Genomic DNA, 13030 nt, shown 5'->3' with positions numbered 1-13030 from the left:
CCTGGGCAGCTGTAACCCTTCCAACTACCCTCTCTTCCTACTGTCTGAGTCCACACGTAGCTACTAGACTTTCCCGGATGTAAATCTGCCACATCTCTCTCCCTGATGATAAACCCTGGGAGGGGGCTGATGGTGGGCAGATGTCAGAAGCCCATGTCAGGTCCCCTCCCCCATTCTTACAGCTAACACCCTGACCCCGCAGAGGGCTCTGCAAGGTTAACTGGCAGCTCGCTGGGGAGGGAGCAAGCCTGAAGGATGACCCAAACGGGGGGTGAGTTTCCGGTTTCTCCCCCTTTTTATGTTCTAGCTCTGCTCTGTGAATAGCCTCAACACTGAACAGCAGAGATAGTATGGGAGCAAAACGGCTAAAAGAAGCCCCGCCTTCTGTGGGATAAAGCTTGTGGCAGAAATCCTGTTCTTCCCCTTCCTTCTCATTTTTTCCTCCCTTTCCCAGCTCCGTTCCCTGAGGCGACTCTCCCTGCACAGCCACATGGCGTGAGCACTTAAAACTCCAAGAGAAAACCCTTCTTTCTGTCTAGAGGAACTGGGAAAATGACCCCATGGGCTGAAACTGTAAGGGGGTCTCCCCACTATTTCTTTCTCTTACTGAGGGGAGTCCCATGTAGACAGTACAGCCATGCAGGCTGCTGTGATGTTGTGAGAACTTGCCTTTCTATTTCTAGCCAGAGGTGCAGGAAAAGGGGCCTCTGGGAGCCAGAGGCTGGAGGGGGATGGGAGGAGGCATGGGAATACTGGACAGGAGAGAGCAGGAAAGGGAGACCCCCTAACTCTGGGTCGGAACTGCCTAGGTCCTGGCTCACCCAGAAGCTGTACGTGTGGGACAGACCCAAAGCAGCACAGCTGAGGCTTTCAGGACTGAACTGTGACAGAACAACTCAGCCGAGCCCCCAGCTCAGCCCTGAAAGGTGCCCATGGGGGACAGACACACAGGAGACAGTAGAGGTTCTGAAAACTGAACTGACACTGGGACCAACACCCAGGAGTGGGACAGAACTTACAGCCTGAACCTCACTAGGCTGACTGCTTGCTAAAAAGAACAATGAATCCACATTCTCCAGAGGATTTTCACAGAACCCAGAGTCTCACAACATAATACTCAAACATTCAAATACCATATTACCCCATATGAAAAGAACCAGTAAAATGTCAGCAGCTCTCAGGGGAAGACCACCAACAGGTGCTAACCCTGAGATAAACAAACACTGGGACTATCGAAGCCTTTAAAAAACTTTTGTAACTATGCTCCATGGTAGAAGTAAACACTCCTGAAATGAACAGCCAGACACTACAAAACAGTAACTGAATGGAAATTTTACAACTGAAAACTGGAATATTTGAAATTTAAAAAAATCACTGGCAGAATGCAGGAAAGTCAGTGAAACTGAAGACAGATCAATAATCCAATTTGAACGAACGGACAGAAAACATCAAAAACATGAACAAATAGTTTCAGACTTGCAGGGCCATATCAAAAGGTCTAATATTTGTGTCACTGAGTCCCAAAAGGAGAAAAGGAAAAGATTAGCATGTTAAAAAAAAAAAAAATTGAAGACATACTGGCTAATAACATCCTGAATTTAGTGATAGACATAAGTATACAATTAAGAAGCTTAGCAAACCCCAACAGGACAAATGAAAAAAATAAGGCCCACACACATCATAACCAAACTGCTGAAAAAAATCAAAGAAAAATTTGAAAGCAGTCAGATAAAAACAACACATTCCATATAAAAGGAACAAGTATCCAACGGCTGTGCATTTCTCATCAGAAACGATGGAAGCAAGAAGAAATGAGACAACATTTTTACAGTGCTGAAAGAAAAGAATAGTTAACCCAGAATTCCATATCCAGTAAAATAAAAATTCTTTAGAAATGACAGTAGAATATGGACATTCTTAGATGAAGGAAAACTAAAAGAATTTGTCACCAGCAGAAAAATGCTTAAAAACAGAAACATTAAAGGAAGTTTTTCAGGCTGAAAGAAGACAGACCAGAGGGAAGCTTGGAACTTCAAGAATGAAGCAAGAGCAACAGAGACAGGCAGCTGAGAGTCATCTGGGTCACTACTGGTCTCCTGGGGAAAGCCAGTTCTAAGGAACAACAGATTCTTTTTGAAATATTCCACCAAGTCTCTAAGCCAGAGTCTTCTGGCCTTCAGAACAGAGAATCATGGGATCAGGTTAAGCAGATCTTTGTCTAACAGATATGGAAGGGTTTAGCCAGTTAGAAGTATTAAACTGTCTTTAGATTTTATGTCTGTCAGAAGTTCACACAGTGAGTGTTTTATATTTTAAGTAATACTTATATAAAGTATGTTAGTCGCCTAGTTGTGTCTGACTCTATGTGACCCCCATGGACGGTAGCCCTCCAGGCTCCTCCGTCCATGGGATTTCCCAAGCAAGAATACTGGAGTGGGTTGCCATTTCCTTCTCCAGGGGATCTTCTTGACCCAGGAATTGAACCCAGGTCTCCTGCACTGCAGGCAGATTCTTTACTGTCTGAGCAATATTATAATTCATCATCCAGGATATATAAATAAAAAGTATGTTAAAGGAGAATGGATTCGAAATGCTAATTTTAAGTTTTAAAATATTAATAAATCAGGACCGTAGTTTCCATTGACACTTAGTGAGTTCCATGCCAAGAAATACACGTTAGGTTATTACTAACTTTAAACATTAGGGAGCATATTATTGCTTTGCAGAATTTGGTGGAAGGCTATACTCGGCCTTAAAACAATCTTGACCAAGCATCATGTTTTAAAACCATCCTTAGAAAAGCTTGTTATATATCAGGAAAGTGACAAGTGAAAGTGAAGTCGCTCAGTCGTGTCCGACTCTTTGAGACCCCATGGACTGTGGCCTACCACGCTCCTCCACCCATGGGATTTTCCAGGCAAGAGTACTGGAGTGGGTTGCCATTTCCTTCTCCAGAGGATCTTCCTGACCCAGGGATTGAACCCGGGTCTCTCGCATTGTAGGTAGACGCTTTACCGTCTGAGCCACCAGGGAGAGAACTGCATTTCAACTTCATGCTGAATCTATTAATAAATGCCTTCAACAACATCAACTAAAGCCTACATATTTCCTGTTTCCTGACCAGATATATAAATGCAAGTCACACACACACATTCTATTACACATTAATAAACCTGCAGTTTATTAAAACAATCTCATAAGGTTCTCCACTGTCACATGATAAAATCCAAATTTTAGCATTTCAGACAAAGCCCCATGTGACCTCCATGACCTCCTGCCCCCATGAATCCTCCCCCTTTCATCTCCTTCCTGCCATTCATGGCCTTTCTTGGTTAGCCTCTAAATTTGGTAAATTCTGATTTAATCATAATATCAAGCCTCCTGGAAGTATCTCCCTTCAATACATACTAGCTCCCAATGCTTTTTCACACCTCTGCCTCTTCTCCCGGGCTATACCCTTTGTCTTGAATGGCCCCCTTCTCTTTCTCTCCTGACTCACTCTAATTAATTCAGCCTAAAATGTGACAACACAGGCATCAAAGCAGTTTTGTGTAAATAAAGAAGGTAATAAAGCACTAAGTAAAAAAAACACAGCCCACATCTGGGACTAAGACTTGCTCGACAAATAGTACCTAACGTCATTTCCTGTGAGGATTAATCCCCTGGTCCTTCAGTTCTCAGTCTAAAAATACTTCTTGTCACATAATCCTTAGAGTGAGAGGGTGATGATAAAGTGATGAAAAAGCAGTGAAAAAAAACTTAAGATGGGGAGGAAAAAGCAACAGATAATTTGCCACACTGCTACTGTAGGGCAGGGTATGTCTACACGCAAAAAACAAAACAACTGTAAGATATTCGGTTAAAGATGTTATGGCAACTTGATATTTATAAGAGTTTCTATAGCGCCCCCTCTTTGGGATAAATATAGACAGACTATAGCAAGGTGGTTTCTTCCTCCAATCCCATTGAATGGGGGCCAGGAGACAGGCTATGGCGTGGACGTAGGGAGGCCTTGGGCTAGGAGAACCTGTGTTACCACAGCAGCTGCATCGTGTCAGCATGTTAGCCATGCGCTGTGAGTCAGTAGAAGGGAGAATGTCACTGACGGAGGTGTTTCTAAAACCCCTAAATCCTCCTGCCCCATTGCTCCTTGCTCCCACGGTCTATATCCTCTGGTCTCATTCCAACACATAAACAAGAGACCTTAGGACACATACTATGGAATAAATGAAACAGAATCACATGAGAAGCTTTCCTGGAACTGGCACCACTGAGAAGCACTTACATTCCTGGCTCAGCACGAGGCGAGTTTTTCAACAAAGAGCCCTTTTCAGCAGACTGGCCTGAGACGTATGAAGAGCTATAAGCACAGAGGCAGGCAGCCCCTCTGGGGCTGTGGGGAAAGCAGCCGGGCACAGCTGGGCTGAGATCTCCAGGGCGTGTGGGAAGACGCCAGCATCACGGTCATTCTGAAAGTGCTTTACATTTAAAATTTCTGTAGGAGCAGCAAATGCTAACAACTCAATTCTAACACTGTGCTTTCAAGCTTTTCCCTGTGGTACAGGGGAGGGGATCTAAAGAATAATACTTCCTTTTCTCGAAGTATCTTTTGACAATCAGTCTCTTTTTCCTTAAAGTTTCTAGACTTCCTAGTTTCCTTTTGACCGTGAAACACGAAATGAAAATGACATAGACCACTGGCATTGGTTGGTCAACTGCTGAGAACAGTGTCGGGATCCCCGTGTTGAACCAGGAAGCAGGGGACCTTACTTGGGTTCTAGTCCTAGCTGTGTGACTTGTAGGAAATCCACCTTAATCCCTCTACCCTTCACTTTTGCCATTTGTAAAAAGGACAATGACAGGACAGCTGTGAGGCAACTGCTCCAAGCGCCTTGCACGTGGAGAATCTCTGATGGCTCCACGAGGCTGGTGATGTCACAGGCCTCCCCCCGGCCCCCACCCGCCGCTACTGTAAGGCACCAGTAAGCCTGCAAGAACTACCTTTCTGGGGGAGCAGAACAAAGTCCCCTATTCTTTCTTTACCTTCTTTTCGTTGATGTCTGCTTGCTCCTCTTCCTCGTTCACCTCTTCTGGCATAGCTTTGATTTTGTTGAGAAGCTCAGCCTTGGGAGCAGAGACGCTGTAGTAGGCAGGACAGTTGACCAACATGCCCACTGCTTCCTTGTCGTCACTCCTGGGTCAGAGAGAATAAGAGTACAGCCACATGCAGCTTCATTTCACCACACGTCTGTCCATTTGGAAACACGTAAAAAAAAGTTCTGGGTGATATCTTCCCAGGGGTTAGGATGACCTAATAAATATTTACGATTGACTGATCACGATGTGTGGGGCTCTTGAAGCCAGAGTACTTGGGATGGAAAACCACTGAGGGCCACATTACGATGGGGAGTGGACTGTGGACGTTTAACCTTTCTGCATGGTTCTCCTCTTGTGATAAATACCAGAATGACACTAACTTCCTGTTTCACAGAGAGACAACAGGGAGCCAAGACTTAGTCAACAGGACAGTGTTTTCAAGGTGCTACACCAACCTCAGGTTTTAGGTTAATTATTTCCTACTCCTCCTTGGTTTCCATAATGTGTCTGATGCCTACTGTAATTGTTGCTTGGACATTTACCAGTTTTCCTTTTTCATGAACGCTTGAGGCTCTAGGTAAGCCTGAGAAACCTGGAGCTTGCTGGTCAACAATGAACACATACAAAAAGTAAAACCTACTCACTGCTTACACAGCAGGGGGGTTTTCGAGGATGGAGGACAATCTAGAAACTGTGGACCTGACAACTACGGTCTTCGTTTTACTATAATCAAGCTGTCTCTCACACTCTATAGGTAAGACTCTCAGTTCAGTTCAGTTGCTCAGTCGTGTCTGACTCTTTGCAACCCCATGGACTGCAGCATGCCAGGCTTCCCTGTCCATCACCAACTTCCAGAGCTTGCTCAAACTTATATGCCATCCAACCATCTCATCATCTGTTGTCCCCTTCTCCTCCTGCCTTCAATCTTTCCCAGAATCAGGGTCTTTTCCAGTGAGTCAGTAGGTAAGACCCTACTCACTGAATAAAGGACTCTGTAGGCATAATTAGTTTTCTCGGACATAATCTTGTGACATTATTTAACATCTAAACCACCATTTTACTATGGAATCCAGAACCACCAGAAGACTGTTTTCACTAATTTCCCAACTGGTGAGGTTATGCCTCTAAAAAATATAGTTACATTAATCCAGTTAGTGGGGGTGGGGAAAAAAAACCAAACATGGTAAAAAGTTCTTCTGATATGCCCTGCCTCCCCACATATTCATTGCCTTACAAATGGGCTTCTTGGGCATCTTATCTGATTACCTGAAGCCCACAGTGGCTATCTGCAGTCTCACATACAACAGGACTATGCCCACTTTAACCAGAAGATGGCGCACATCATCCTTCTGAAATCCCTCAGGAAGCTTTCCATGCTGCCAAAGCCATGTGAGGATTTCACTTCTAAACTTTTGTTCTCAGAGATAATGCCAGGAAATGCTTTTCTAAGAATGTATATGTCAACTACTCTGGTCTTCCTATTGCGAGTGTCTGGAAGACAACCACCCATGGTGAACCGACTGACACATCCATAAAAATTCATCTGTGGGTCCACAGGGGACCCAGTGGACTGCCCTGCACATTGTGGGTGCTTAAGAAGTGTTTGCTAAACACATGGCCCTGGATAAGTCACTTCCTGTTAGTCTCTGTAAGAAACTGAAAGAGGAGGCTGGACAAGGTTACCGTTTAAGGCTTGGATAAAGTGATCAGAGCTTCTGATAACATAGCGGACAGCCTGGAAACACCACGTAGTTCTTCCCTTTCTCCCCTCCCCCACAACTCAAAACACAGTGTTCCCATAATTCAGTTAGGATCAGTTGGAAATTTCTAAAATGCAAGCCCAAATTTAGATGAAATGCTCTCTGATTTTATTTGTTGGTGGTCTTGAAGCCACCAACTGTGGAGTTCCAGCCTGTTGATTCATATAGTTTTCACTGAAAACTTGTAAGAAAATAAAAAAACACTCTAATCTCTCCCATAGTAGCTTCAAGGAAATCAAACATGCAAGAAAATACTGCAGTAACCCAGGAGAAATCAAAAGAAGGAAAAATACAAACTGCTCATGATCCTCTCACCGGATCATCACCCCCCCGGAAGCACTTTAATTTGAAGTCTGTTTGGGGACATTGCCAGGGACTTACCTCTTGGTCTCACATCCTGGGAAGCTGATGGTTTTCTGCACGGCCTTCTTCTTTACGCTGTTTTCCTTCAGCAAATTAACATCTCGAGGAAACAAACCTTCCATCAGGTCCATAGTTGTCTTCATTCTGGAGTCTGGGTCCAAAATGTCTGCCAGAGATTTGTCTTGGTGGATAATTTCCTTGGCTAGCGTCTCTGTTCTGATGTCTTCTGAGGTCTTTTGAGGACCAGAACTGACATTCTTTTCTAAACCTGCAGTCCCAATGGCTGGCTCGTGGATGAGGCTGTGGGTCTGCATGGGAGGTGGCTGTCCTGGGCTTGGCTGCTTGCTTAGAGACCCAGCAGGCTGGGGCAGAGCACCCGTGGTGGAGGGCGGGTTGGTCTCCTTGGCCTCGAAACTCTTGCCTGAAGTTTGCGATCTGGAACCCAGCAGCTGATTATCAACCGGATGGGCTGCACCGGCCATGGACCTTTCCTTGGCAACTGTCACCTTGGCAAGTTTGCTGGAGCTGTCAGGGATATTCAAAAAAAGAGAGGGGTGACAGAAGAGTCAGCAGAGGGTGAAAGAAGACAGAGACACTGGCACAGGGGTGCACCTTTCAACACATAAGGAGATTCTGAGGTTGTTATCCCCACAAACAGCAGGTTCAAAAGGGTCACAGAGAGGCTTTTAAGGCAGGGTGTGTGACTTTCAAGGGGGATGTGACGTTTTTAAGGGGGATAGACTGAATAGGAGTTCAGTTTTGGTGAATGTTGCTCTCAGATTCCAGAGCTTTATGAAAGTGAACTGAGGATAATGTTCACTTTATCACATAATAGTGGTGTTTAGAGGAAGTTACCACAAAGGTGCTGATGTATCTTCAGTGTTGTCCTAGGGAGGTATGTGTTGGGAAATGCTCCTTCCCCATTCTTCTGGCTTCCAAGAAGAGGTTTTCCCTAAACACTACTGACCTTCAGCCTTCCTCTTCATTCCTTTCTATGGATACAGAGTGACTCTGCAAAGAGAAGCGGCCCACAGCCCATTCCTAGTCCAGCCTCTGTTTTTAGAGTAAGGCTGCCTCTAGACTCGCTCTGGCATGCTCACGCGTGCTCGCTGTGTGTGTGTGTGTGTGTCTAGCACAGCCTATGACTAGTGTCAGGAGACTCACTTATACTCAGACAGAAGCCATATTCTCCATGATCAGCTCTCTCAGTAATAAGAGTGATTATTTTTGTCTTCTGTATACCCTTTCCTTTTGCCTTATTTCTTCACTGATCAGGATTTGGACTCTGAAGCTGCCATGCCCACAGAACTAAACCTGGCCTCCTGGGTTCTGGTTTCCATTTCCACTAGTCTCACTCCTCAGCGCCCAAGGGCTGCTACCATAGTGACTTGTTGCTGTGCTTACTTGTGTCTGACTTTGCGACCCTGTAGCCCGCTGTAGCCCGCCAGGCTCCTCTGTCCATGGAATTTTTCAGGCAAGAATACTGGAGTGGGTTGCCGTTTCCTCCTCCAGGGAATCTTCCCCACACAGGGATGGAACCCGCATCTCCTGCATCTCCTGCACTGCAGGTGGATTCTTCACTGCAGAGCCATTGCGGAAGCCCTGCATAAGGACTACCCAGGTCAAGAGAGGAAACAGTTCTGTCATCTGGTGAAACTGACATGGCTCTCCAGGGGCCAGCAGAGGCAGCTCAGGGCAGCCTGGAGTGTGGAAATCTTACCAGGGTGGCAGACCCTTCTCCACTGGCAGAGGGCTGCGATCTCACCTGGCACGGGGCTCCAGGTAGCCCTCCTCCCACTGGGCCGGGCACATAGCTTCGGGAGGAGGCGGAGGGAAGTGGTCCAGGCCCTGGGCCAGGGATGCCTGGCTGGTTGTTGGTGGTGGGGGCGGAGGCGGAGGGGGCAGCAGCAGCTCATCGCAGCGGGGGCTGGAAGTGGCGGTGGGGCGTGGGTCCCTCACAAACACCTCGTCGTCCTCGCAGTCCTCGCGAGGTGGCGGGGAAGCCAGCAAGGCCGACTCGGAGATCCGGAGGGAAATCCTGCCCAGAATGCCTGGGGCCCCGAGAGGCGTATCCGGGTCAGAAGTGCTGCTCGAGCTGGGGGCATCCGGTGGCTTGGGGTAGTGCTTCGGGGGGTCCTCGGGGAGGCTCTCCTCTCTGACTATGTAGGTCTGCTTCATCCAGGGCGGGGAGGCCCGCATCCCTGCGAGCTCTTCCGTCTTGCGCTCAGGGCTGGGAGGCTGGGCCGGGCTGTGGCCACTGCCGCTTCTGGGGGTCCCGGCTGGTGTGGAGGGCTGGGCTGCAGCCTGTGAGCAATAGCTCGAAGGGCCAGGGGCAGACAAGACCGAGCTCAGGGGTGCAGCCCTGGCGTCTGGAAGATGCCGATGAGCTCCCGAGGACAGTGGTAGAGGGCAAGGCGTTCTGCTGGCCTGTCTCGGAGGGTCCAGCGGCCCCGGACCCCCGCTGGGAACAGAGGCACCACCACTACCTGCTTTGCAGCCCGAATCCCCCCAGTGAGGGCTGGGGTGGTGCCTGAGCGCTGGCATCTCTTCACGGCTGGAACAGCTGAATGGCCTGGAACAGGATACAGACATGTGGGTTAGTGCTGATGAAAAGGGGCAAACGCTGAGCCCAAGGTGCATTCCACAGACGGGAAAAGCCTCTGATGGGGAGAAGGACCCCAGAGAAACTGCACACTGCTTCCCCCTGGCTGCTCAAAGAACCTGAAAATTGCAATTCAACGGCGGGACAGGCATAAACTCCTGCAGGAAAATGTCACAGGGCATTTCTTTTTATTAATTCTCTCTCATCCCCCTTCCTCCATGCAAGGCAGCATTTGAGGACAGGCTTCAGGACATTTCTTCTGGTCCTTTTAGACCAGGTTTGGGAACCAGCTCCTGACTTCTGGGGGAAAGAATGCTCCCTCATTCTCTTGCCAGTGAGCCCCCATGGGGGTGGTCTGTTTGGAAAGTATTTGCATGGGCTGCTGATTCCGCAGGTTTTATTTACAACTTTCTCTTGGATTCCCAGTGTTTTCATTTCTCCAAATGGAAAGAAAGAAAGAAGTGTCTCACCTAAGGAGCTAATAAGCAGTTACCTCTGGAGAAAGAGACTGACAATAATGAGCAAACAGAGAGCATGGTGGTTTAAACAGCTGTCCTCTAGGCTCCAAGGAAAAACCCAACAATTTCCAGTACTTTTGTTATTGTGTTTGAAAGGAAAAAAAGGAGAACAAAACAAAGAAAACACGTCTGCAGCCCTGCCTGCCCGCCATGCAAGAGTTAATGTGAGGATTAAAAAGTCTCCAGCAAACATCCATAGTTCGTAAACCCCACATCTGTAGCTCCCTGACTAGTGTGCAAGTGAATCTGGAGAGCAGATGGTACTCTTCATTTCACAGACCCGCATCCTAAGGGGGCTGTGGCTCGGTCCCCAGTCAGCCAGCACAGTCCTGGCCACAAAATCATCTAAGGCCAGATGAGAGTAAAGCAGCATAAAGAAGGAAAAGACCACAAAGAACCCAACTAGCTCTTCTGCTGTTATTTTCTCTTTAATATAAAATGTAGTAAGGTACCCATCTTCCGCTTAGATGCAAACCCTCCCTCCCACCACAGATCTTTTCATTTATAGGCAGCTTCTTTATCAGGAACCTCTCAGTATCCAAGAGTGGCTATTCTGTCCTTCTTGGCGGGTTCCCAAATGGGTCCACGAGAAACGCAGGGGTGGGAGATTCGCTGAGGGTGCTCTCTACTCCCATGTCTTATTCACTTTGGGACCCCCAGATCCGGGCACAAAGTACCTTCTCAATAAATGTCTTTTGAACAATGTCTCTTTTGCCCGCTGCTATTTAGATCGTAGGGCATGAAATATTTCTGAACTTAGCATCCTCTAATAGGACATGGAATAACTGGAATCTGATGTTTTAAGGACTAATTCATGTTGTAATTTCATATTGTTTTAGGGGAGACATCACTAAAACACACAATAAAATAATGTGTATCTTTTAAAGATCCAGCCAAAATAAACCTTGAAATAATGTTTTTAGTTTATACTTAATATTCTTTTATAGAAACTACACTTAAACTGTGTATTTTTGAAGATAGTAGTTTAGTTAAATGCTTAGTTTGATTGAGAATACTTCTTCCTGGGGATTGTTTTCCAAGAATAAAAACTAGTGTCATAAAGATTTTGTTTCAGTCTCTTTTATAATCGAGGGTGAGAGAACGAAGTTTGATTAGTCTCATTTTCTTCCTCATAGCATTTTTTAAAATATGGTTAAAAAAATCCTATAACATAAAATTTACTACTTTAAATTCATTTTAAAATGTTCAGTTAAGTATATCCATATTGTTGCAAAACAGACCTCCAGAACATTTTCATCTTGCTAATCTGAAGCTAGGTAACTAGCAAGCAACAACTCTTTTCCCCACTCCTCCAGCCCTTGTAACCGCCACTCCGCTTTTCTACAAATCTGACTACTTTAGATACCTCATACAAATGGAACCGTAAAGCATTTCCGACTGGCTTATTTCACTTAGCATAACGTCCTCAAGGTTCATCCGTGTTGCAGGCTGTGACAGCATTTCCTTCCTTTTAAAGGCTGAACAATATCCCAGTGTGTGCACACACCTCATTCTGTTTATCCACTCAACCACCTGTGGACAACTCAGTTGCTTCCCCCTCTCTGCTATCATGAGTAGTGTTGCAGCGAAGACGGGTATAAAAATCTCCCTTCAAAACACTGCTTTCAATTCTTTGGGTTTATACTCAGAGGTGGGGTTGCTTGGTCATGACAAATTTTTAATTTTTCAAGGAACCTCCATAGTGTTTCCTATGGCAGTTACACCACTTTGTAATCCTACCAATGGTGCACAGGGGTTCCAATTTCTCCACATCTTCCCCAACACTTGTTAGGTTTTTTTGATTGTAGCCATCCTCATGAGAGTGCTTTTGACTTGCATTTCTCTGTGGATTAGTGATGTGCAGTATCTTTTCATGTGCCCGTTGGCTATTTGGAGGAATGTCTATTCAAGTCCTTTGTGTAATCGAGCAATTTGATTTTTTGTTTTTTTTTGACTTTAGTTTCACCTTAGACTTTAGAATAGTGCTCTTTTGGCAGAGCTCTAGTTCTAGTCAACCTTCTCTTCTTTCTAGCTTTGAATTAAGGCACCCAAACTAACGTCCTTAGCCTCACCTTGACTCCTTGCTTCACTCTGAGAAGAGCTACAGGAGCAAAAGCAACTATACAAGGCTGCCCTTGGCAGCGAAGGAGGTAACTTAATACTTACTTCCTGACCATGCTGGCAGTTACTAGGCTGAATTATGGAGAAGATGAATACAGAAAAAGAGAGAAACAATGACTGAGTGAAACATAATAAATATTAAAGAACCAGCCTAAAAAAAACAAGCGAGATTAACTATATGACCATCAGTAGTAACCAGATTACAGTAGACAGTCCTACAACGCTGCATTAAAACTACATACAGACACGTGGTTCAGAGGAAATCCTCTTTGGAAATTCCTACTCGTTAAGCTCCAAGTGAATAGTCCGAAGATTCTACTTCTAAAAATTATCCATAATATTTTTCTAAGGAGAAATGATTTCGAAGGCAATAAAAAAAAAAAAAAAAAAAAAGACTTTCTTGCTGTCTTCTAAGTGCCTACAATGATTGGTCTTATGTGAAGCTGTTCATGAATGCTTGTGCTTATTCAGAGACCTGATCCTGTGGGTCACAGCCAGAAGAGATCAGCCACACCAGAGAGGACCCACGTGAGAAAGTCAGAGGACATGCTGGAGAAGAGCACAATCAT

The 13030-nt window shown here is 45.8% G+C and overlaps 1 protein-coding gene across 3 annotated transcripts in view; it reads right to left on the bottom strand.

Annotated features, from left to right (window-relative positions):
• Positions 1-13030, bottom strand: part of SHROOM3 (shroom family member 3) — a 329764-nt gene that overhangs the window by 10106 nt on the left and 306628 nt on the right. For all 3 annotated transcript variants that reach the window (XM_027544824.1, XM_027544825.1, XM_027544826.1), the window contains 3 exons: positions 8986-9792; positions 7239-7745; positions 5044-5194 (listed from right to left, as the gene is read on the bottom strand). In XM_027544824.1, coding sequence (XP_027400625.1) covers positions 5044-5194; positions 7239-7745; positions 8986-9792 — 1465 coding nt within the window. The remainder of the gene's footprint in view (positions 1-5043; positions 5195-7238; positions 7746-8985; positions 9793-13030) is intronic.

Source organism: Bos indicus x Bos taurus, chromosome 6 (genome assembly GCF_003369695.1).
Source record: "Bos indicus x Bos taurus breed Angus x Brahman F1 hybrid chromosome 6, Bos_hybrid_MaternalHap_v2.0, whole genome shotgun sequence".
In the NCBI taxonomy this organism is placed as follows: domain Eukaryota; kingdom Metazoa; phylum Chordata; class Mammalia; order Artiodactyla; family Bovidae; genus Bos; species Bos indicus x Bos taurus.
This window is presented reverse-complemented; position numbering and strand designations above follow the sequence as displayed.